At 46.5% G+C, this 25,057-nt stretch overlaps 1 protein-coding gene across 2 annotated transcripts; it reads right to left on the bottom strand.

The window, feature by feature from the left end:
* Nucleotides 1-800: 800 nt before the first annotated feature.
* Nucleotides 801-24,743, bottom strand: dse (dermatan sulfate epimerase). Of its 2 annotated transcripts, XM_070549755.1 has the most exons (7): nucleotides 24,565-24,743; nucleotides 19,053-19,518; nucleotides 16,007-16,260; nucleotides 8,205-8,444; nucleotides 5,875-6,082; nucleotides 2,458-2,954; nucleotides 2,025-2,380 (listed from the first exon to the last, which is right to left on the bottom strand). In XM_070549755.1, exons 2-7 carry the CDS (start codon nucleotides 19,472-19,474, stop codon nucleotides 2,196-2,198), a joined length of 1,806 nt encoding a protein of 601 aa, XP_070405856.1. In that variant the 5' UTR covers nucleotides 19,475-19,518; nucleotides 24,565-24,743; the 3' UTR covers nucleotides 2,025-2,195. The 2 variants fall into 2 exon arrangements, with proteins under 2 accessions (XP_015831696.1, XP_070405856.1); XM_015976210.3 differs by having other exon boundaries at nucleotides 801-2,954; nucleotides 24,565-24,738.
* Between the last annotated feature and the right edge of the window lie 314 nt (nucleotides 24,744-25,057).

Below are 25,057 nucleotides of genomic sequence, written 5' to 3'. Positions count from 1 at the left end.
GAGGGTAACTCTGAAGTGCCTTTTTTCCCTCCACCTGAACCAATCCTCATGTAACCCTCTTATCTCTATTAAGGTAGCATGACTCAGGGTTGCTGATGACCACAGTCACCAATTCTTGTCATGTGTCTTGCCCATGTATGTCTGATCTCTGAATTGTGTGTACTGAAACTCTAATTTCCCTCTGGGATTAATAAAGTATCTTTGATTGATTGATTTGCTTCTAGTCCCCGCAACTAGGCCCAAAACAAGAGGAGACGGCATTTTCGATAGCAGGCCAGAAATTATGGAATGATCTTCCATTATCTGTGTGACTCTCCACGTTATTAGAAGTTTTTAAGAAGGCGCTGAAGACCCATCATTATAATCTGGCTCTTAAATCTGTGTTAACTGATGTTGTTTTGTATTTTTTATTTGGTTTCCTATATTTTCTTTGTTTTTATCTTTTTTAGTTTAGTCTTGTTCAGCACCTTGGTGACATAATACATGTCTGTAAGGTGCTTTTATAAATAGAGGTGATGATGATGATGATGAAGACACTTAATCAACGTTGCCTGCTGGTGGTGGTCAGAGGGACCGGTGGCGCCAGTGCTCGGCAGCCTCGCCTCTGTCAGTGCGCCCCAGAGCAGCTGTGGCTACATCGTAGCTCATCACCACCAGTGTGTGAATGTGTGTGTGAATGGGTGAATGACTGATTGTGTTGTAAAGCGCTTTGAGGGGTTCCAGGACTCTAGAAGGAGCTATATCAAATACAGACCATTTACCATTTACAGGGTGGAACGCTGAGGTGAAATAATAAACACTTTATGACAAAAATGTATGTTTATTCTAGCATCATGGGATAGTCTAAAGTCAGGAGTCAACTAGTCCACTTACCATGTTACCCTGTGTTAGAAAGAATGTTTCATATTGTCAATATTGTTTGCATAATTACAAAATAAAGGAAGAAATTAAGATTATTTCAGTTTAAAATGACAAGAAAACACTGTAAAAAATCAGCTCACATAATTGACTTTAGCTGCTGTCAAATTTTGTCTCCTTTTGTGAAGTTTTCAGGAGGTTTTTCTCGCTTTGTTCACATTCTAACTAAAAACATCAAATTTACTCTCGTAACACAGCTCTGCATCAGTTTTCTTGTAAAAAATGCTGAACAGCTTTTGGAACAGTGGCCTTAATGCTCTACTGTCAGTCCCGGACCAGTGAAGTTCTGCTGCTAACACTGAGTGTGGGAGCAGGAGGAGTAGAGGAACAGCAGGATGAAGCAGTCGATCAGCAGGATGCTGTAGAAACATCTCTGTGTGTGCAGACTCCGACCCCTCTGGAATCGTGTGAGCAGCACGGCCAGCAGGAGGAAGAAAGTTGCGGTGTTCAGGAGGAGGAACATCCTGATGTAGGAGGGCGTACTGGAGACACCGTCGCTCCTTACCGTGGACACGTGAATCTCCTTAAACTTGCGACCCTTGACGATTCCACCCTTTCTGTTTCTGCGGCCGTCAGCGTAATCGATGAAAGCCCATGAATCTGCATTTCCTTCCTCTGGACTGTCCTCATATGTCCTCCTCAAAGTCCTTTGTCTCTCTTTCTTTTCATTCAACTCAATCTGTGCAAAAATGTCTGGAAGACTCTCAGAGAACTTTTCCCCCAAGTTCACTCTCCTCCCCCCTTTACTCTTGCTCTGTCTCTTGGACATGGCAAACATCTTCTCGATGACCTCCTCAGTTTTCTTTTTGTCAGTGAACTGGAGGAGACGCTCCGCAGTTTTACGGAAGCTGGCAGTGTTGAGGACCCGTCCCAGGATGTGCCTCTCCATCTGCTGGAAGACGGGCTTGACATGTTGGAGGTTGTCCTCCACCACATTGACGTATTCTTCTACTTCTTCAGGTGAACTGTTTTCTACATTTGCCGTCCTCTCAAACACCACCTTCTTTTGATCTAGCAGCACCATGGCAAACAGAGGCCTGCTGGTGACCTCTTCAGTCAGCAGGTAGATTGTGTAGGTGTGCTCTTTGGTGGAAAGGTATATACCTACTCTCTGATCATCTCCACGTAAACTGAAGCTCTGTACATCCAAGTCTGGTCCAAAGAAAATATAGGCCACCCTGGTGTGGGGGTACCGCAGAGGCATTGTGACATTCACGTAGTTTGAGCCATTGTAAGGATACCCTCGAGGGTAGGTCCAGTAACCTACCGACCCTTTGTTACTGGAGTTTGTGTCGTCCATCCAGAACATCTTGTATTTGTCCTCCCCATGGGTTATAAATGCTCCATAAACACCATCTACCTCTGTACTCTGGAATGGCAGCTCCGTATTGTGAAAGAAAGAACTCATGGCTCTGGATGGACTGTCTGGATCCAGATGGATGTGGTCCACCAAGAGCAGGAGCTGTGGGTGAAGAAGGAGCAGGTTCCTCTGGAAGTTCTTGACCTTCAGTTCTGAATTATAAGCAGAGTGTGCCTCACCACGGATGAAGACCATTCCATCTTTCTTCATGGCAGCTTCTACTCTGCCTTGAGCATCAGCTGCCGGACCCAGTTTGTACTTGAGCCACTTGGAGTCACAGGCTTCTGTGACCTGTCCAGCCCAAGGCTTAAAGCAGCTTCCTGAGAGGGCTGGCCCAAACATCACCGCGTTGTTCAACAGCGTGTACTTAGGTCCGTATAGTGCCTCAGTGATGAATGGCACACCGTTAGGTGCAAAGGTGAAGGAATTCTGGTCAGGGTGCTCGTGACCAGCATTGAAGTTCCTCCACCCCTTGACCCACTCTTTATACTTGTTCCTGTGAACAATATCAAAGATGGCGCGTCCTCCCAGCTTCCCAGACTTGAAGGACAGAAAGGTGCCATTGATGTCTGCAGGCAAAGCACTGCCATATGTGACCACACCCCAATCCTCGAAAAGGTGGAGCTGAGATGTTCTGAAGTCTGGTGGGGGTTTGGGGATAAGACCAGGATCATACCTGCATCACAATCAGAATAGATGGTTAGATGAAGGAAAATGAAGGGTAAGCCCAAAAAAGATGACCTAAAATCCAATTTATTAGTTTGACCCTTCCGTGTTCCTACTAGGGTCCAATAGATCCCCATTTGTTTTTGAATTTTTGAGGAGTGAGCACCACCTCTCCCCTGCCCCACGGCCCTAAAGGATGAACCACCAACCCTGCTCAACCATCCTCTGTCCTAGACGGGGCGGGTGGGGGTGTGTGTCACTCGAAATGACAGTGGGCGGGTTAGGTAATTCTTTAAGGATGACCCACAGAATTTAGACTCGATTGACTGAGACAAAGCACATGATGCTAAATCAACAAATCATCCTAATGCTTCATATCTTTATGAAAAATAAGCTTCAACAAGCTAGAACTGCATATTTTTCATCACTAATTGAGGAGAATAAGAATAATCCTGAATTTATTTTCAGGACAGTTGCCCAGCTTAGACAGAATCGTAGCTCTGAACCATATACTCCCTTTGCCTTCAGCAGCAACGACTTTATGGGATTCTTCACAGATAAATTGATTCTATTAGAAACTAAATTATTAGCATCCTCCCTAATGCAATTTCTTCTTCCTCAGTAAGTGGGGCAGCATCAGAGGTGACTGTAGAACCTTTTCCCTTTTAACTTTATTTATAAAGCACTTTAAAATCAGCCCTAACTGACCAAAGTGCTGAACATAAAAACATAAAAGCATAAAACAGAATAAAATAGAATACAGTATAAAGGTTAAAGCACACTAAAATAAAACACTAAAAATCAAATAGAAATCCAAAACTTCATACGGTATCGAAAGCCAATTTAAAAAGGTGGGTCTTTAAAGTTGATTTAAAGGTTTCCAGAGAGGAGGCCTTTCTAAGATGTGCCGGCAGAGTTCCATAGTCCGGGAGCAGCAACAGCGAAGCCCCTATCCCCTCTGAGCTTACGCTGCGTCCTTGGAACATCCAAGAGCAACTGGTTAGATGACCTGAGCGACCGAGAGGAGGAGTGAATGTGCAATGGCTCAGAGAGGTAGGGCGGGGCAAGACCGTTTACAGACTTAAAAACAAATAGAAGAAGTTTTAAATGAGCCCTAAAATGGACAGGCAGCCAGTGCAGTGAAGATAAAACAGGAGTGATGTGTTCACTCCTCCCTGTACCAGTTAAAAGCCGAGCAGCAGCATTTTGCACCCGCTGAAGTCGAGACAGTGAGGACTGGCTCAAACCAAAATACAAAGAGTTACAGTAATCCAGACGAGTTGTAATAAAAGCACTGAGGCTGAAGGATCAACAGCAAGAGGTGATTTGAGGGCCCGAATATTATTCACTTTATCCACAAAGAAATTAAAAAATGTTCCACAAGCTTCTGAAGAAGGTTCTGTATCAGACACAAGGCCCGCGGGCCAGATGTGGCCCACCGAGCATTTTTATGTGGCCCGTGAGATAAATATCAAAAATACATTAAAACTGACTCGCTGGCCGATTTTACCTCAAAGACTACAACTCCCATGATGCTTTGAGGCGTTAGTGCGGAGTCGAAGCGCCCCCTCTGTGTTTTCCAACTAACGTCCAGACAGAGCTGATATAACTCCAGCGAGCAGCGACACGCTCAAACCAGCACGACTCTGTGGCTGCTGTCGTGTTTCCTCCCCGACACACACCAACGTGCTCAAGCTGCTCAGACATGTTCATCAGCACAAACCTATGTGAGCACCTGTTGTCATCTAATGTTGTCATTATTATGATGAAGATGAGCAAAACAACAGGAGTCTCCTCCTCAGCTCAGATCAACCCCATGATGCAGGTATCTGGCTGGAACAGGTGAGCATCACAGTAAACCAGTGGAGCAAACTGAGCTTTAAATATGTTGGTTTGATGCTCTTTTTCTGCTCCAAAACATGAAAGTTAACAGGTGAGATGTTGCATTTTCATTTAAGATAAAATGATATTTTTATTTTGTTGTTGGCCCGTGAGAAAAGATTTAACCTACAGTAAACAGGAAGTGGAAAGGCTGCAGATAGATGAATAGAATAGAAAATCCCTTTATTGTTCCTCAGTGGGGAAAGCTAGACGTCACAGCAGCGATGACACGTATTACAGGAGAAAAAAGGAGAATAAAAAATAAGAAAAATGAATAAACAAGAAAACATAAATCCTGAATAGATTTAAAAATGCTGATTATACCACAAGTAATGAATACCACTGATGCCTTTTATTTAAAACTGACTTGCTCGTGTGTAATTTGGTTATTCCACATTCAGTGTTAATGCAGAAATAAGTTTGTTTCCAAATTTAAAGGTTCAAAATTGCATTTTAGTTGATAAAGAAAATGTGCAAATTTGCCGTCACTTTTTCAAAAATATTAAGTTTGGCCCTCGACTCCGTCCCAGAGTCTCATTTCGGCCCCGTGTGAGTTTGAGTTTGACTCCCCTGCCCTAAACCATCACTCTGTGGAGCAGTCCGCGTGGTCTCAACAGTGAGGAATAAAACACGAGGCTTGTGCCGGTTGGACAGAATTATATTGGAAAAGAATTTCCTTTTGGCATTTTTAACTGCTGCCTGAGAGCGAAACCAGCAGTCCTTTAACGTCTGAAAGGAGACCTGCAGCTTGTCCGATTCCCATCTGCGTTCAGCTTTTCTGCACTCCCGCCTGACAGCTCGAGTACCATCGTTTCACCAGGTTCAGTTTTCTCCTGTATGGTTTTTAACGGAGCCACAATATCTAGCATACAGGTGGAATGGAACCAGGAACTGAGTTCTTCTGTGCCAGATACGAGGTCAGGAGAGAAGGTGGTTTGTGTAAAATGAGCTGAAAAACCTGCAGCAGTAAAAGTTAGACTCCAAACACCGGACGAACACAGGCCCATTCCAGAGGTGCTGGTACCCTTGGGCTGAGGCCAGCTGCTTACCAAAGGAATTCTGTGTGCAGAGTGCACCACCGCTGGCCTTTTCCTGCCTGGCCCGGCCCTTCTGTCACCCTGTTCTGATGAATCTGCTCTGCCAGCCAGTTCCCACTGCCGTTACGCAACACGAACCGATCCAGGAACACCAGCTGGCTCTCTGGCCCGTAAAACCAGTTGTAGTTGGAATCTGCGATGGCCACGGTGCGCTGAAATCCTAGTGAGACAGTCAGAGGTGAGAGAGAGGAGGACTTCATGAGAGGCAAAGAGATACACAAAATATCTCCAAACAATCTTTGGATTCTCTGAAAATGTCAACAGCAGGCCCCCTCAAAGAGCTTTCTGCCAAAACATACAGCCCGTTCACAGTTTTGTGATCAATCAATCAATCAATCAATCAATCAAAGCTTTATTTATAAAGCGCCTTCCGCAACCCTGTCAGGAAGCCCAAAGCGCTGAACATGGTACAGTTGTAAGTAATTATACTGAATAAATCAACAATAAAAGAAATTCAAATTACAAAATACAAAATGGAAATTAAAAGATAGATGAAACATTCCGGTAAAATACAAATGTGTGAGACACAATTGGATTGAGTGGATGGATTGAGTGTACCAATGAAAACTGTGGAATGGAGTCAACATAGTAGAGGGCCAAAATCAAACATGTTCTGGAAACGCCAAGCGGAGGAGGTGTGTTTTTAGGTGATTCTTAAAGACTGGCAGAGAAGGGGATGTGTATTCATGCCAGATGAGCCGGTTCTAGTGTTCTACAGGATGTGATCAGAGTCCCACGTGTCAGGCTGGAGCAACAACTCCACCATGAACCAGTGCTAGCACCATCCCCGTGTTGACCAACAGAACCAACAACTGAACGGTTGGGATGTCTGTGCGCTGCCCGCTACCGTAGGGCATGTTTTAGTTTCAGCTCCCTCCTTCCGTGACACGTGAGACTGGAACATGTCCCGGCTGTTGTCCCAGGCCCAGGACAGGCTGTCAGCTGGCCTGCTCACACTTCCTGTTTAACTCTCATGTTACACCCAGCCATCCACCTTCTTCTGTGTTTTCAGAGCTGGGCTGAAGAGAGACCAGCTCCAGCTGCTCCTCGGGGACAATTTGTGTCTATAGGCTCCAATAATAAGTTTTTGTGCCAAAATGGGAGGTGGCCACCACCGCCATTTTGGCCGTGTCACAGGTTCCGTCAAGCCCAGACAATTCCATAAAAGGGAAATGACGTGGAGCTGAGGGTGTGGCTGTAAGGCTGGGATCAAATGACGACACCCGTCGAACTGAAGCGATTTAGCTACAAGCTAACCCAAAGCTAACGCGGAGGTGGGAGCTAAGCTAACGGAGGTAGCAATCTAGCTACAACCGGAGTTAACTGTGCACAACACCAGAGCTTCTGAGTCAGAGATACGCCGGGCTGACCGCTGGGTAAAACCGGGTGGAACACAGAGGTCTCCGAGAGCTCCACAAGCCGGCAGCCGCACAGCAGACAAGCGCCGCTGCGATCTGAGATGCGCAGAGCTGCCGCTGGGGAGAGGGGACCATTTCGATAGTGGGAACCCAGCTCCACCAACATGTTATATTTCAACCCATTTTCTAAAGTGCAGCATTATGTTAAATGCACTGGGTTTTACCCTATTACATTTAAATTTCATGGTTAAACAGTACATGTTAAAATCTAAGCTCAGCTCGGCAGTGACCTAAAATACATAAATATAATTTTACTTACCGAAAAAAATGAAGTGGAGACTCCTTGGACGCTCTATTAGTGCAATTAATGCCACAGCAAGTCATTTTGTCCAACAATTGCACAAATAATATCCAAAAAGAACGCACAAACGCTACAACTAATGATCTAAGCTGAGAGAGTGAAAATCCCGGAGCAGTTTCCAGGCCAGACCGAGGCTCTACTGAGGCCTTTCCACGGAGCTAGCTCTGTGGTCACGTGGGTCTGATGCTCATTAATTATACAGAATTTTAGGCTTTTAATACACTTAAACAGAAGAGTGAGAAAAACATTCACCCCCTCAGAGTTGTCATGAGTGTAAACTAGATCATTTAAACCAAAAACATGTTCTGGTACCAGGCTGTAAACATGTTTATTTCTGCTGTGAAATTGGTATTTTTAACATGGGAGTCAATGAGGATTTGCTCGCTTCTGACACCAGCCCCTAGTGGATGAGGGTGGAACTGCAATTTATTTCATTTCCTGTTTTGCTTCATATCTAGACCCGAATTATGGGGGCTTGGGGAATCCTTGTTTGATGCCCAAATCAACTGGTCAGCTACCTGGGGAAGAGGGTTTAACAGAACTTGAGGATGTGTGTCGGTTACCAGGCAGGATGGTTCTGTACAGGAAGGCAAAGTGTTTCAGCAGCCAGGGGTGGCCGAAGTGGCTGATGGCAAAGTGCCGCTGCACGAGGAACATGTACTGAAACAGAGAGCGGGTGGTGTAGGTCCCGTAGGCCACGCCCTCGTACAGTGAGCCGTCTGTCACATCCTGGAGAAGAACCATTGACTTCTCCATGATAGACAACACCTGCTTGGTCCAAAGGTATGCCTCTTGAAGATAACCTGGAACACAGAAGTTAAATCGCAGAGATTACCAAGAAATACACGTTGATCTAAAGATGGTGGATGAATCTGCAGGGACGTTTCCTCTCTTGAGGAACAGAATCAGTTTAATCAGAATAAAATTCAGCTGCAGAAGGATGATTTATGAATGGATTAGAGGCACGCTGAGGACAGCAATCAGAAACCTTCAGCTTCTCAGCCAGGCTGGGATTTACCAGTTTACCATCTACTAAAGTCATGTTCTGTTACAGGCTGGTTCCTGCCCGTCGGTCAGGTCCACTCCTGTCATAAGCAGAAGGAAAATAAGTGTCCCTTTCCCTTTAGGAGGGACAACCGTCAGGAGAACAGTCATGTTCAAGAGAGACGAAAGATTTTTACATACTTTTAAGATAAAAATCGTGTATAAGAGGCGCTTCACAAGAACAAAAAAAAAATGCATTCAAAAGCAGCATCTGCTCAGACACGTGAAAAGAGAGTTACAGCAGTCTAACCCCTCCTTTCCACCGGAGCCGTCAGCAGCACGCCTCGCTCGCGTAAGCTGCTGCTCGGCCATTCCCACGAGACGCGAAGCAGCAGTCACCGACAGAGCACGAAGTCACACGACTTTAGCAAAATCACGCGTGACTTTGTCAGTAAACACAACAACAGGCAGGAGAAAACAACAAAAATCACGTTAATAATTAGCATAAACTCACCATCTTGCCCCAAAACCGCAGACACGTCACCCCATGCATTATCCTTCTTGACGTTGTCTTCATAAAAACTGTGACTGGGATCAAACAGGATTGGGTGCTTCTCCACTTCAGTAATCAACCTTTCGTCGTCCATTATGGAAAAACAAAGGAGACCGCTAGCTAGGTGATAACTTTTTTTAAAGTAAAGCAACTGGAAGGCAGTACGTTTCTTTATTCTGAAAATCTCTGGAAGCTTCGCTCCGTTTCCGCGTCCGATTTCCTGTCTTTCCTTCCCCAAAAATGTCGAACTTGACCCGTTTCAGAGGCGTCGCGCGTAGAAAACAGAACCGGCGCGTAAAGGCCGCGGCATGCTGCTCCTGAGACGCGGCCGACTCGCGCTGCTGACGGCTCCGGTGGAAAGGAGGGGAGCGGGACCCAGCTTAGCAATGTTCCTGAGATGGAAGAAGGAAGAGCGAACCAGAGAACTGACATGAGAATCCAGGGTGAGAGCTGGGTCAAAGGTCACACCAAGATTGCTGACAGAGGGTTTGGTTCAGACCATCTGAGTCAGAGAGAAGAACCTGAGCTGTCACCCAGGGTTCTCTATGAACAGGTAAAGTAGAATCAGACCCACACCACACAGGCAGCCGTCTCATCCCAGAGCTGTCCTCTGCTGAGACTGGTTTAGTCTTGGGGGCGCTGGTCCATACAGACCAGGTGTTCACCACTAAACATTGACATTTACACAAACCAAGCACAGGGCCAAAACTCAAAACATCACTGGATATTTTCAACGGGTTCTGGTCTTTGTGGAGGAAACAGATCTGTTCTGATGTGCAGTTGCGGTCTGATGGGATCTACCATGTTCATGTTAGGTTACGTCTGAGTTTATCACGTTTTATCTCCAGACTTCACGAGTTCTCCTATCAGAACCACTTATTTGCTGAGCTGTATTTATGATCTCCGGCCACATCTATGTAACGTGACGGAGGAGCTATTCCTCCGAAGGTTGTTTGCCCTCTCTCCACAGATGCCTCTGACACAGTTTTAAGCTGCATGAGACTGCCTCAAGGTCATGCATCTGCTTCTAAAACTGTTTTCCTTCCAGCTCAAGAGAAGATTGAAGAAAGGACTCTTTACTTTTAATAAATCAAAGAACTCTATTTTTAATCAAGCTAATCAAACAAAGTGTTAGTCAATAATATAATGTTGACCAATCTGTGAAATAACAATGTTATGATTAATATGCTTTAATAAGTAATAAAGACAGTGCAGAATTATTAGGCAAATGAGTATTTTGTCCACATCGTCCTCTTCATGCATGTTGTCTTACTCCAAGCTGTATTGGCTTGAAAGCCTACTACCAGTTAAGCATATTAGGTGATGTGCATCTCTGTAATGAGAAGGGGTGTGGTCTAATGACATCAACACCCTATATCAGGTGTGCATAATTATTAGGCCACTTCCTTTCCTTTGGCAAAATGGGTCAAAAGAAGGACTTGACAGGCTCAGAAAAGTCAAAAACAGTGAGATATCTTGCAGAGGGATGCAGCAGTCTTAGCGTGATCATCGAACAATCAAGCGTTTCATTCAAAATGGTCAACAGGGTCGCAAGAAGCGTGTGGACAAACCAAGGCGCTAAATAACTGCCCATGAACTGAGAAAAGTCAAGCGTGCAGCTGCCAAGATGCCACTTGCCACCAGTTTGGCCGTATTTCAGAGCTGCAACATCACTGGAGTGCCCCAAAACAAGCTGAAACGTCAAGACTGATTGTTCTAAGGGTTTATGGACTGATGAAATGAGAGTGAGTCTTGATGGGCCAGATGGACGGGCCCGTGGCTGGACTGGTAAAGGGCAGAGAGGTCCAGTCCAACTCAGACGCCAGCAAGGTGGAGGTGGAGTACTGGTTTGGGCTGGTATCATCAAAGATGAGCTTGTGGGGCCTTTTCGGGTTGAGGATGGAGTCGAGCTCAACTCCCAGTCCTACTGCCAGTTTCTGGAAGACACCTTCTTCAAGCAGTGGTACAGGAAGAAGTCTGCATCCTTCAAGAAAAACATGATGTTCATGCAGGACAACGCTCCATCACACGCGTCCAAGTACTCCACAGCGTGGCTGGCAAGAAAGGGTATAAAAGAAGAAAAACTAATGACATGGCCTCCTCGTCCACCTGATCTGAACCCCATTGAGAACCTGTGGTCCATCATCACATGTGAGATTTACAAGGAGGGGAAACGGTACACCTCTCTGAACCGTGTCTGGGAGGCTGTGGTTGCTGCTGCACGCAATGTTGATGGTGAACAGATCAAAACACTGACAGAGTCCATGGATGGCAGGCTTTTGAGTGTCCTTGCAAAGAAAGGTGGCTATTGTTGGGTATTTTAATTTATCTACTATTGTTCTTATATTACCTCAAAGAAAGTCAGAACACACACACAGAGGGATTAGATTCTTAATTCAGTAAACTGTAACAAACCTTTAAACAGACAACAAACTCTGCAAAGTGTGACACTCTGCAGAGGGTGAGAGAGAATCAGACCATCAAACACAGAAGCCATTTTCCTCTCACAATCAGTTGAAAACTGCAGCGAGTATTTATTGGCACAAACACACCCATCCCTCCCTTGGTCTTAGAATGTACAGGACGAAGGAATTCTTCAGATACTAGATCTACAAGTTTCTTGGTCTGGCAGAAACCCCCTGGTTTGGCCTCAAATAATAGAACAAAATGCCTAAAGCAGAAAGGAGGTGCTGAAACACACACGTAAACAAGTAAGGGTTTTTCCTAACAACATTTCACAAAGGAAAAGATTTCACAACAAAGACGAACAATTAAAAATACCTAACAGCTATACTGGTCGCTGATTTGTTTTTGTATTGTTTTTGAATGTCAGAAATGTATATTTGGGAATGTGGAGATGTTATATTGGTTTCACTGGTAAAAATAAATAATTTAAATGGGTATATATTTGTTTTTGTTAAGTTACCTAATAATTATGCACAGTAATAGTCACCTGCACACACAGATATCCCCCTAAAATAGCTACAACTAAAAACAAACTAAAAACTACTTGCATTAAGCTTTGATATGAATGAGTTTTTGGGTTCATTGGGAACACGGTTGTTGTTCAATAATAAAATTATTCCTCAAAAATACAACTTGCCTAATAATTCTGCACTCCCTGTATGTTTCTATTCAAATAGGGTTTTATGACTTTAATCTAGCTGCACTAGAAATTCTGACTACACGTAATGTAAATGCATGACACAGTGCTTTCACTGAACCAATCAGAACCTTCCTTTCTGAAGCGTGGCATAGTCTCTGTGGTGTTTATAAATCTGCCAACTGTGATTCGACCAGAAATCAAAACATCCAGATTAATAAAACCAGTTCCCACGCCATCTTAGTTCAGTTCTCTACAGTTCTCTGAGTTCTCAAGATCTCACTGGAGTTTATCGCATTCTAAGAGAAGTATCGGACCGGCCACCCGGACTTCCTTTTTTTAAGCAAAGAACCAACAAGCTGGACAAAATCTGTTGCATTTTACCAACCAAGCAACGGTTCCTTTCAGAATAAAAGCTGAACTCACTGACCCTCCGGGTCCATCTGACGCTGTCAACCAACTGTCGCTTTTTACCTGGAGACAATCCAAAGACTAGTCTGTCGTACTGCTGACGCCGTTTCACCGGCTCCAGTGCCAAAGGGGGGTCCGAGGACCTGGCATTCTGGATCTGTACGGAGGTCTCATTTCAAGGGTATGTGTGGAGCGACAAATATGGCGTCTCATGTGTTTATGAAACTCCGATCATAGCTAAAAGCAAAACATCACAACATCACTCAGACTTGCTTCTCCGGATACGAGAGTTCTGATGACATCACTCACACATACACCATCCATCTCACGTCTCATTCACACCAAGATCCATTCATCACTTAAGCCCCCTTCAGACAGGCCATGAAAAACGGAAATGTTCCGGACTCTGTCCGTAAGACCTTTGTGTCTGAATACAAACATCCGGATAACGTTTTCCGTAATTTAACCGGACGACGCCCCTAGTAACAGGTCCGGACTTGTTACGGACAAGGTGGCTGCTTCAGACTGGTGAGGTCGAGTTCTGGACAGGGGGGAGGGGGAGGAGGAGGGGACCGGGGGACGCTGTGGCACCTAGATAGCTCGCTGCTGTAGCATGCGGCGAACCATGGCAGCTCGCCTCCTACGGTACCGTCTAGACGCGCGACGGAGCGCTTCACACCGCTTCAGTGATTCCTTAACCATTGAGCTTCATCATCCAGGTCTCTTATGCGTCTTCGTGTGTGCAGAATTATGCTTAACATAAGTCCGATCAGTGAGAGGAATTCTATCTCTTCATCTGCCATGTTTGACTGAACGGCTTTGTTTGGGTAAATGACGCGTGTGCGCCCGCCGAACTATGTCTCCCCCCCCCCGACATCTGGAACTTTTCCCTGCTGTGTGAAGGCAGCCGAAAGGACAAGCTCCGGTACAAAAGTGGTGTGTCTGAAAACACAGTTCTGGTTAAAAACCAGATTGAATTGTCCACACATATTCCAGAATGTCTGTCTGAAAAGGGTTTTAGAGTTTAGAGTTAGTCTTGTTTAAAATGGTTTAGAAATAAATCTTCTCTTGTCTCTGACTTAATACGAAGTGTTACATAATCCCTGCAATAAAAAGTTCCAATCTTCTGGTTAAAATAACCCAACGGTCCCTAAGGTTGATTTCATTTTTACTATGGAATCTTACGTCTTACGGGTCCTTAATTAGATGTAAATTAACTCTTTTACATCTACATGCTTAGGTTTAAACTCTAACGGTACTTCTTCTTAACCCATAAGCTCTGGAGACTGAGTACATCTCTTTGTCCCTAAAAAAAAATAATCATTTCTATCTGAATAAAACCAGCGTTCACCCTTTTATGACTTGACACAACAGAGGAGTCATGCTCAGGCTGAACAAGACAATAGATGACAGAGTCTGCAGAACAAAGCAGAACTGGTTTATAGAACCATCAACTAGAATGCCTCACGCTGAGGGGCCTGCCTCCTCAGAGGTTGTAAAGAGACTGCTACTGGCACTGGCGAGGAAGATCATAAAATCTGATCAAATCTAGTAATCTGTCACCAACATAAACGATTTTCGTGACCCTCCAGTTATGTGACCTGTTTGTCCACTCTGACCTTTAGTTGGCTCTTCTCCATCATCAGATGTCCTCCAACACCAGTTTACTAACATTTGGTTTAAACTGCCTCCATTAGGTGGGCTCCAGGTACATGTATGTTTGTTGCACAGTCTAATAAAGAGTTAAACAGCAACGCCAATATTTCACAGCTCTCGACAGGTTTCGTGATAGAGTAGGAAAGTTTTAACGTGCAAAAATAACGCAAATAACTGAGCTGCAGCAGGAAATGTGTGAAAGCTGCACATTTTATAATTACCTGGTAGATTCAGGAAAAAGAATATAAAGATTCATTTTAAAAGTAAGATCATTGAAAAACATCCTAAAGTAATCTGAGGTGAGATTTAAAGGTTGGTTTATGCTTGACGTGTCCGCGAGGTTCGCACGGCTCCGCGTGGCAAAATTGCATCATTTTAACAACCACGCCCCTCCACCGCGCCTCCGCACGGACCAAAATTTCCACACCGCGCACCTCGGAAATTTTCTAACCACGCGGACAGTCGAACACGGAAAAACATGGTGGAGTGGCGAGAACTGGTTATGGCAGAGGTTGGTAAATACAGACATTTGTATGATTCAGCTCTCAGAGATCACCGTGATCAACATGTTGTTAATAATTCTTGGAGAGAAATAGCTCGCACTGTCGGAAAAGACGAGGACGCTGTTAAAAATGCTAGAATGCCATGTTGTAAACAACAGTAATTTCTACTTCTACTATGGTGTAGTGTTGGATGCATGTCATAGAGCTCCATGCTGCCCCCTACAGTTTGGGAGAATATTGGCTCACCGCAGAGACGAGCCGCATGAACCATAAACGCTGCGAGTTGTGAAGCGCGTTCCAGCCGCGAGCCGCATCACCAAGCGGAAAGTGAATGCGTCAAGCATAAACCAAGCCTTACCCCGGGTTTCCACGGGAGCCGTCAGCAGCACGTTACTGCAGCAGCACGTCTTGCTGGCGTAAGCTGCTGCTTGGCCCTTCCCACGAGAGGCGAAGCAGCAGGGGAGCAGCTGTCACCGACCGAGCACGAAGTCACACGAGTGACTTCGTCAGTAAACACAACAACAAGCAGGAGAAAACTACAACATGGCTCCAAAATGTTTGTGTTTTATGTTCTGTCCGTTTTATAATCGCCAATACGGACCTGAAAAACAAAGGAGACCGCTAGCTAGGCGATAACTTCTCACGGGGACGCACAGTTAGTAACTTTTTTTTAAAGTAAAGCAACCGGAAGGCAGTACGTTCTTTATTCTGAAAATCTCGGGAGCTTCTCTCCATTTCCGCATCCGATTTCCTGTTTTTCCTTCTCCAAAAATGTCGAACTTGACCCGTTTCAGAGGCGTCGCGCGTAGAAAATAGAACCGGCGCGTAAAGGCCGCGACATGCTGCTCCTGAGACGCGGCCGACTCGCGCTACAGTAACGTGCTGCTGACGGCTCCGGTGGAAAGCCGGGGTTAGACTTACACCTGTAGAGTTCTAGTAGGTGGGGGTGGGTGATACAGCCTCAAAGTAATGTCAAAACTTCTGAAGGAAAAAAGTGCTCATTTTGACATGAAATCTTAATACATTTTCTGTCTTTTCACTAAAAATATTTTAAATTTTAGCTATCAGATATGTTATAGTGTGACTGTTTTCCTGGTCTGGATTCAGCCAGCAGAGACAAAGCTACAGTTAGAACACGGATCTGCAGACACCCACCTTGGGTCATGTACAGCAGACTTCCTGTGAGCAGAGCAACACAGTTGGTGGGCTGATGGTTGTGTAAGTACTGGAAGCCCCAGCCACGAACATAGGACTTCTCATACATCAAACGTGATGCGTTCCCTATCACCTGCAGAAAACGCTCCTGCTGGTTTGGATTCAAGTATTCATACAGGAAGTCATAGGCTGTGGCAAACCCAACCAAGGAATGTGCCAAAGGAACTTCATCCCAGGGTGCGTCTTTGACCAGCCTGCAACACAAGAATGCAAAACAAAATCAAAGTGAGAAATCAGGAACAACGCCATTCTCTATCACCATCATGATGATCATCATCACCTTCATCATGATGATCATCACCATCACCGTCATAGTCACCATCACCATTGTAGCATAAGCAAGCAAAGGTCATTGCACTGCCCAGCCAGCCTCATCAGTGTGCTAAAGGTCACCTGCCTGCTTTCCAAGCCAGAACACACACTCTATTCTGGAGTTCCAGCCACAATGCTAAATGAAAGCCTCTTTAAAAGGACATTATGGAAGTGTGACAGCCAAAACATGTATAGAAATAATAAATGTCTTCTTCATACATTCTCCTGCAATGCCCTGGTCCTGTAGAACGAGCCCTGGCATTTTTACTGTGATTGCCTGTTTTTCTGTAAAATCACAGAAAAAGAGAGATGCTCGGGTCGAGCAGGCTGCTTCATGCGCGTTCACGCTCAGGCATCGCCCGTAGCATTTGCTATCCGTAGCTTTAGCAGCAGAGAGAGAGGCAGTGCCACTTTGTCGCTGTTCCTAACGCCTAGTGACAAAGCTAGCTACATTTCTGAGGACCCTTAGCTACTTTCTGTAGAACTTTCTTCTAGATATTTCCTGCTAATTAGCAACAAAATAGCCGTTTTCACTCAGAACCGTTCTTTGAACGTTGTTTCAGCTGTCATCAAGGATGTAAATGTTACAGATACTAGCGCTTTAGCTCACCTAGTAAAACGTCGGACTCCCTCCCAGGTTTGATTCTGGATGTGAACATATTTTATTTAAAGTTTCTTTTTTACATTAATGGTATATTTTTTTTTACAGTAAGACGCCCACATTTTTATTTGAGACTCGCCGAACGGCATTGAATTCACAGATAAAAAAGATGTGGGTTCAACTTTCATTTTGGAACAATTTTTCAAGCAAGGGAAGGGAATGATCTGAGCATGCAGGAGGACTGACCCATCTTAAACCTTTGTCGGCTGTGCTGAAGAGAAAGCTACAGAACCAAATTATTTAGTTAATTAGCTGCATGTCCTCTGCCCTCCGGGCCACACACACACACAAGGGACTGTCTCAGCTGTTATTTTCGTTAAGGAGTGTGCACGTACAGCATGCGCGCCTCGTGCACGAGCCTACTATTGAAGCTGCAGTTACGCTTTTGGCCTGAGGGGGCGATCGCGAGCATAAAAATTCAAAACTCCATAAAGTCCCTTTAAAGGAGAAAGTGTACATTCATTCTTCACACCTCTGAACACCCCATGGAGGTATTGTATTTTAAGAAATATAGCTTTTCATTCAAATGCCTTGCCTCACTGCTAGTGAGGCTAGCACCAACAGCTAGCATTTTTAAATCACGCCTGAAAACTCACTACTTCAACCTAGCTTATACCACATAATTATGAACCTCACTCACATCTGCACTGTTTAAAAATGGACTCCACAACTATCAACTTCCGTACTATTGAGGTTCTTTTTTAAAATGTTTTTCAAATTTTTATTCTCCCTGTGTCTTATTGATTTTTAGCTGTTATTTTTGGGAATTTTGTTGTATTTCCTTTTTATCTTTTATCTGTGTTCGACATGTTTGTATAACGCCGGTTTAATTAACTAACATTTTTAGTGTACAGCGCCTTGTTTGGTTGTAATGCCTTGTGAATGCGCTTTATAAATAAAATTGGATTGGAAATGTTCAGTATTCTAAATTTAAGCTTTTAATACACTTAAACAGAAGAGTGACAAAAAATTCACCCCCCTCAGAGTTGTCATGAGTGTAAACTAGATCATTTAAACCAAAAACATGTTCTGGTACCAGGCTGTAAACATGTTTATTTCTGCTGTGAAATTGGTATTTTTAACATGGGAGTCAATGAGGATTTGCTCGCTTCTGCTGCCAGCCCCTAGTGGATGAGGGTGGAACTGCAGTTGTTGCCACTTCCTTATTGGCTTCATTTTTACTCCAGAATTACGCGGGCTTGGTGTCGACCCGTAAGGTTTTAATAATAATTTAGTTTTAAAACAATGTGTGTAAATCCTGACTGTGATGGACTCCTACGAGACATTCGTGTTTCGTCGTGGGCGTAATGGTTCCCGTCAGCATACGTCACTCAGACTCAAGCCTGTTAGTCATCTCATGCTTCCACATGAACGTCCAGTTAAATAAAGCATTACGTTAAGGATTTTAAAAGGCGGACATTACGTAGTCCAGTTATTTAGGCTCCTGGTGGAAAGGCAGAGAGGCTGGAGTATAGATGTGAAGTTAATAGAAATTCAAGCCCACCGTGTCCCACAGAGGACTGTCCTCGCGGGACTCTGCTCAGCGACATGATGGAAACACACACTGAACGTATTTGAGCACGGGGTTTGACGATGGCTGAAAGTCCTCTCGGTTCAGTCCGGAGCTGCTCTGTGGGCCTGTGCTAGCAGGAAAGAACCGTTTTAGCTTCACGTTTACAGAAACCAGGAAGTGGAATTTAGAGTCAGCCTGTCTTTCACCTGGACCCAGTCACCGTCTCAGCTCAGGCCCGAAGTATGCAACTCACATCTGAACTTTTCATTTCCTCTCCCTGGGGGAGTGGGGGAGGGCATGCTCAGCAAACAGCTGCTGAACATATTTTCTGGACTACAGACTTATCTGACCCGGTTTTCACCCAGGTTCTGCCCACGGGCAGAGGACGAGTCCCTGCTGGTGCAGAGAGGACAACAGATCTCGTCTACCACGCAGAGAAATGGAAGGACATCTCAACATCACTCACATCTGAAAGAGTAAAAGACAAAAAAAAAATCTACCAACTAGGCTGAGCTGCCATCCTCTCCATGTAGTCCCTGGCCAGGTCCAGGGCCCCGGCCCTGTGAGGGTACAGCAGGCAGAACATGGACAGCACACCCAGATTGTTTCCATAAATCTCATTCCAGCGAGCGCTGAACTCCGCAGGGCTCCAGGGAGGCAGGTACTCCTCCGGGTGCTCCAGCATGGTCTCCCCAGCCTCCCGGATCCTCTGGGCCAGGTCCCGGTGTGTTCCCATGGCAGCAAACTGCAGCTCCTCCACTTCCCCACGGCTGAAGTACAGCATGGGGTGACCCTCATAGTTGCCTCCCATGAAGGGAATTCCTCCACTTGGGTCCAGTTCTGATGTAGGTGCTGGAGTAAGTAGGAGCCACAGAAGACTTATGAAGAACACCGTGGGGGCCCCACGAGTGTGGGTTCTCATCCTCTCATCAGAAACGGGACTGTGGCATTGCAGACGGAGCTCAGCTGTGAGGGAGAAAAGAGGATTAGAGAAAGCCAGGCAGAGTTTTCTTACTAAAACTACATTCCTTGAATAATTAGATGCAGCTGCAGGTCTGACGATGCAAGCTTTCCATACTGATCCTGGAACAAAGGCTGCATGTTGCTAAGACTTCTCCCAGACTCCACGCGTTAGACGACAACTAAACACCGCCAGTCAGAGAAGTGCAGCCAGGCAAGCCAGCCTAGAGGACATCAGCAGTCCAACAGCACTGATTAGGAACTTCAGTCTGGTGGAAAAGCGTTTGGGGGATAATCCCAGAGATGGTTGTAACGTCCCGTTTTCCTCTGGCTTTAATGCTGGACCAGGGCTCCAGCTGGGGCGTCCTGGCATTCCTGCTGCAGCTAATGTGACTTTTGACCCTGTGAGGGGTGACATTCCTCTGAGGCAGAAGACCTGCAGCCAGGATGAAAGCATCAGAAGAACTCTGGACCGATTCGTGTGGGCCAGAGTGATCCATGACAACCCAGCTAGGGAGGAGGGTTGGTGTTCTGATCAAATCAACTCAACTTTATTTATACAACACTTTCATACAAAAAAAATGCAACTCAAAGTGCTTCACAGGTTAAAATGGCCCCATAGATCCCATATTCCCATCCCAGCCCCCCTCCCGCAACCAATTTCCAAGGAACGTACACTCACCCCCCCCCCCCCCACACACACACACACACACACACAAACAACGGAGTAAACAATAGGCTGAGTCCAGATGGGTCAGGTAATGGACGACACACCGATGAGGGTTCGATTCCTGCTCCCGACTCCTAAATTTGTTCCTATGAACCAAATTTATAGCCTGGCAAGCCAGACTAAATAAATGTATTATTTAGTCTGGCCACGCTCCATTGACGGCTCTCGGTTGTGGGGCGGGTTCTACCGTTGTCTTTCAAATGATCTCCGCATTCCACTGGACAATGAATGTGACATACTCTTGTTTCACTCTGTTGCATCATCCCACCCACCAGGCATATAGAGTGCCCTGATTGGCCCACAAAGCGGATAAAGCTCTGTGATTTGTTCACTAAGCAGATAGAGCACTATGATTGGCTCACCATTATGGACCAATCACAGCTCTTTATGTGTTTGAAACCCCTCTAGAGAGCTGTGATTGGCTAGCCAGAGTTCTGGTAGGAGCTGCTGAGGTTCCAATGGAGCATGCCTAGACCAAACTTTGCAAAGCAAGAATTTGGTCTAGTTCACTAGGCTACCAAATTTAGAATGTTCGTACAAATGTTCTGAATCCTTATTGATGAAACACTCGGCGGCCTCTCGTACGCAGGTACCAGGTGCTTGTGTCCGACGCAGCGCAACTGTGCGCCGGAGCAAGGGCTCTCCGACGGGCTCGCAGAGGGTGACAAAGACACGCCCCGATTTTTAAATGGTAAATGGTAAATGGCCTGTATTTGATATAGCTCCTTCTAGAGTCCTGGAACCCCCCAAGGCGCTTTACAACACAATCAGTCATTCACTCATTCACACACTGGTGGGGATAAGCTACGATGTAGCCACAGCTGCCCTGGGGCGCACTGACAGAGGCGAGGCTGCCGAGCACAGGCGCCACCGGTCCCACGACCACCACCAGCAGGCAACGTGGGTTAAGTGTCTTGCCCAAGGACACAACGACAGCGACAGACTGAGCGGGGCTCGAACCTGCAACCTTCCGATTACGGGGCGAGCACTTAACTCCTGTGCCACCGTCGCTCCAACAAACTATCCATCGAAAGCGCAAGCTTGTGATTGGTCTGGACGCCGCTTCCTGCAAATCTGTCAACAGCACCGCCTTTGCCCTATCACAAAGTAAGATGATGTTTAGCAGCAGACAAGGAACTGATAGGGCTGCCACGATTGGTCGACGTGTCATGAACAGTCGACGATTCATTTAATGGTCGACACGTCGTTTATTAAATGAGCATTTTTTAAATCTGGCCTGCTGCGGCGTGCTCGGCGCTTGCTTCCTGCCTCTCTGCTCAACGCACATGCGCACCCGCATCCGTGCTAAAGAGGCGTACCTTGTTGCTATTTCCTGAGGGAAAATTGGAAGATGAAGCTCTTCAACTTTGCCACCATGCCTCTTGTGAACACGTCATTTTTACGCACAATTTATTTTTGGTTTTAGGTGCCTGCCTCCATATGACTGTAGCATTTGTGTTAACAGGTTACAAGTTAATTAAAGCTGTTTGATCTTGTCTTTATTATTAGATGGCGCAGAGCTGATCACACTTCAGACTAGAAGCTAATGATGGTATTGTGAAAGACAGAAGACGGGAGTTGCCGGATTCTGAGGGCGGTGTGATTGGACGCCGGCCGGTCCTTGTTACGGGTAATGAGGCCGGAGAGAACAAAAGGGTGGCAGATCTACCAAGGTGGTGTGTGTGGTCGATCTGTCATTGTGGCACCAGATCCTGGGGGGAGGGATCGTTCGCAGTCGTTTAGGACTGCCGGCGACGAAGATAGTTGAGCAGGTGGCTGTGTTCCAGCGATAGGAGGGAAGGCGTGACGCCTTCTTTAGGTAGCGAGGGCTGGGAGTAGTTGGGTGCCGAGACCACGCCGACATCTGCCGCCGCAGACTCTGGCAGCCGGACCTAAGTTGTGGATTTACCCGCCGTCCTCGCAAGCTGAGCCCCGGGGCGTTGGACGGTGTTGGAAGCTCAGAACCCGGGGAGGGGGTCGCATCAACTGGGACAGCTAAAGCCCCATTCCCACCTGTACCGGGTCGGCCCAGGCCGGGTAGCCCCAGTTGGCCCCGGCCTGGCCCGGTTGATTCCACACATCCTTGCTTAGGTATGCAAGGAATGCAGTCAGAGACACTTTCAGCTTCTGGGTAATCAGCATGATAATGAATTGAGCATGCCTTAAGCCCATGTGGGCTGATTCTACCCACCAATCAGAGGCTTGCTCTAATGGAAGGTGTGAATTTGCTGTCAGCAGTGGGTGTGTTGGCCCTGGTGGGCCTGAAGCAGACCCCCTCGAGAAGAGGGCTGAGAATGAGCCTTGGTTGGCTCGGAAAAATACCAGGCCACCCAGATATGTAAACAACCTACGCTACCCGGCCCGGGCCGACCCGGTACAGGTGGGAATGGGACTTAAGTACCGCTGCTTGTTTAGATTTATGCTGATCAGCTGGCTTTTAGCATGAAGGACTAGTGTTTTATTGTGGATCATGATTGCTTATTGCCGGTGTGAATAAATGCTCTTTTGGATAAGTTGCTGCCTACTGGTGCTGTTTCCGGGTTCTGCCTGGAGGGCAAGGTATTCTGCCCGTGCTCCCACTGAAACTCACACTACAGTATATTAGTGCATCCTGGTGCAATAAGCTAAACCATTATGAATGACACGATTCGTCGACTAATCACCAAAACTGGCGATTGGTTAACCTGGGGCGACGGTGGCACACCCCGTAATCGGAAGGTTGCAGGTTCGAGCCCCGCTCAGTCTGTCACTGACGTTGTGTCCTTGGGCAAGACACTTAACCCCTGTTGCCTGCTGGTGGTGGTCGGAGGGACCGGTGGCGCCAGTGCTCGGCAGCCTCGCCTCTGTCTGTGCGCCCCAGGGCAGCTGTGGCTACATCGTAGCTCATCCCCACCAGTGTGTGAATGTGTGTGTGAATGGGTGAATGACTGATTGTGTTGTAAAGCGCCTTGGGGGGTTCCAGGACTCTAGAGGGCGCTATATCAGATACAGGCCACTTAATAAAATAGTCGTTTGTGGCAGCCCTAGAAGAACGCTTCACGTAAAAACTCTGAAGATATGACCGTTCATTCACCCGTGACTGAAGGGGTACAAAAATATGCAGCAAGCGTTTTATTCGTGGACGAAAAAGACTAGAAACGTGGGTTTAGAGGTGCCAATCGCATGAAGAGGTGGGGGAGAATGAGGGACAACTTTGTCTGTGTTAAAAAGTCTCTGAAATAAATTAAAACAATGTAAGTACACTATTGTGGACCGGATACGTGACTGTAATGGTGGCAGGATAGCTCAGAACAGCGCTACGCCCTCTGCTGTCCTGGCGGGGAATTGTTGTGCAGCTGACGGAGAAGTTTGAGGGCAAAATGTCTGTCAGTGTGTGTGCGTCTGTCCCTCGGGGAGCTGACGGAGATGTGTACGTTAGTCTTAAAGCACAAGGAGCCGGTACAGTTGGATATTCTGTTTAGAATTCAACGTCGTGTCTATGAGGAGACCCGAGGGCTGTAGGAGAACCGAGGGCTGCTGTCTTTTCTGACTTTCACAACCTACGTCTAAAGCTGTGTTTACAGAGATGCTTCCAGTTGTTCCAGGTGTGTCTGGTTTAATGTTTACCTGTAGCAGGTAAGCTGTTTGAATGACCAGACAAGCTAACGGGCTAAACATTATTAGCAGGTTATAGAAGCCATCAGCTCACATGTCTGCTCAGAACTAGTCCCTGTTTCTCCCAACAGCAGCTGTTCATCTTAAGCAGGTCAGATGCTCAGAGTTCAGGTTCTCCACAGAAACAGTCCAGCAGATCCGTCTCATGCTGGACTTTGTCTGATGAAAGCTGTCTGGGAGCACCGGCTGATCACTGATGGCCTCTCCTCAGTCAGCACCAAGGAGTTTCTCCTTTTCACCACAATGATCAGGAAATGAACGTTTTCAGTCTAAAAGTATCCAAGTAAATCCAGATATGGTACAACTTTTCAAAGGTTAGTCAGTTGGGATGTGGTAACCAGGTCTGGCTGCTGGCATGTGGTGACGTCACAGCTCATACGTAGGACTGCAGGTTCTGTAGGTGTCTCCATCTGAGGGGCTCTCTGAAACGGAGGTTGTACACGTCCCCCTGCCCGAGCCCGGGTCCCTGTGAGGCTCTTACCCTGCCTTCACTCCTAAAAACAACAGCTCCCCTTTCTCCCGGTGCTGCTGGTGGAGGGGTGTGCGGAAAGCCTCTCCCCCCATTCCCGGTCCCACTACTGACTCCCATCCACGCACACAGGAAGTCTTGTTTGGTATCGACTCCCTGGAAGGATCTGAAATCACAGGACAGAAACCGGCTCTTTTACCTGTCAGAAGCCTTGTTCAATAACCGGCGCGTTCGTGCCCGCAACTCCCATGTCTCCGTGCGTCTGGCGAGGCTTCAGAGGAGCGATCCGCGGCAGTGGAGAAGTTTAGAGACTGAACAGGGTCGGAGGGGTGGGGGCAGCTGGGCAGACCTCCCCCCTTCCCCCAACCAGAGACCTCCCTCTCCTAATGTAGACCAGCGGTCTGCAAACTGTGGCTCTGGGACCATGAGCGGTCCTCAGACGCTCAGACCCTCCCCCACAGCCTGGCCAGCCTCTGTTCTACACAGATAACTAGTCTGGTTGCTCACAGGCAGAGGCACATGAGGAGCGGGACCAGGGGGGCAGCTAGAGATGTTGGGCCCCATGAAAAAATATCAAGTTGGGCCCCCTGGCGGCTCCTCTATAAGGGGCGCTGTGGCTCCACCTTCCCAGATGCGAAGGGAGAAAAAAATTGAATTAAAAAATATATATATATACTTTATATTGGTGTTTC

The sequence above is a fragment of the Nothobranchius furzeri genome, chromosome 3 (genome assembly GCF_043380555.1).
Source record: "Nothobranchius furzeri strain GRZ-AD chromosome 3, NfurGRZ-RIMD1, whole genome shotgun sequence".
Classification (NCBI taxonomy): Eukaryota; Metazoa; Chordata; class Actinopteri; order Cyprinodontiformes; family Nothobranchiidae; genus Nothobranchius; species Nothobranchius furzeri.
The sequence above is the reverse complement of the archived record's forward strand: the minus strand, read 5'-3'. Positions and strand labels throughout refer to the sequence as shown.

Coding starts and splice junctions, on each gene's coding strand:
- dse (XM_015976210.3), bottom strand. CDS start 19,474: ATGAGAACCCACACTCGTGGGGCCCCCACGGTGTTCTTCATAAGTCTT. Junction 8,445..16,006: donor TCTGCTGTACATGACCCAAG/GTGGGTGTCTGC, acceptor TCTGTGTTCCAG/GTTATCTTCAAGAGGCATAC. Junction 2,955..5,874: donor CTGCACACAGAATTCCTTTG/GTAAGCAGCTGG, acceptor ATTGTGATGCAG/GTATGATCCTGGTCTTATCC.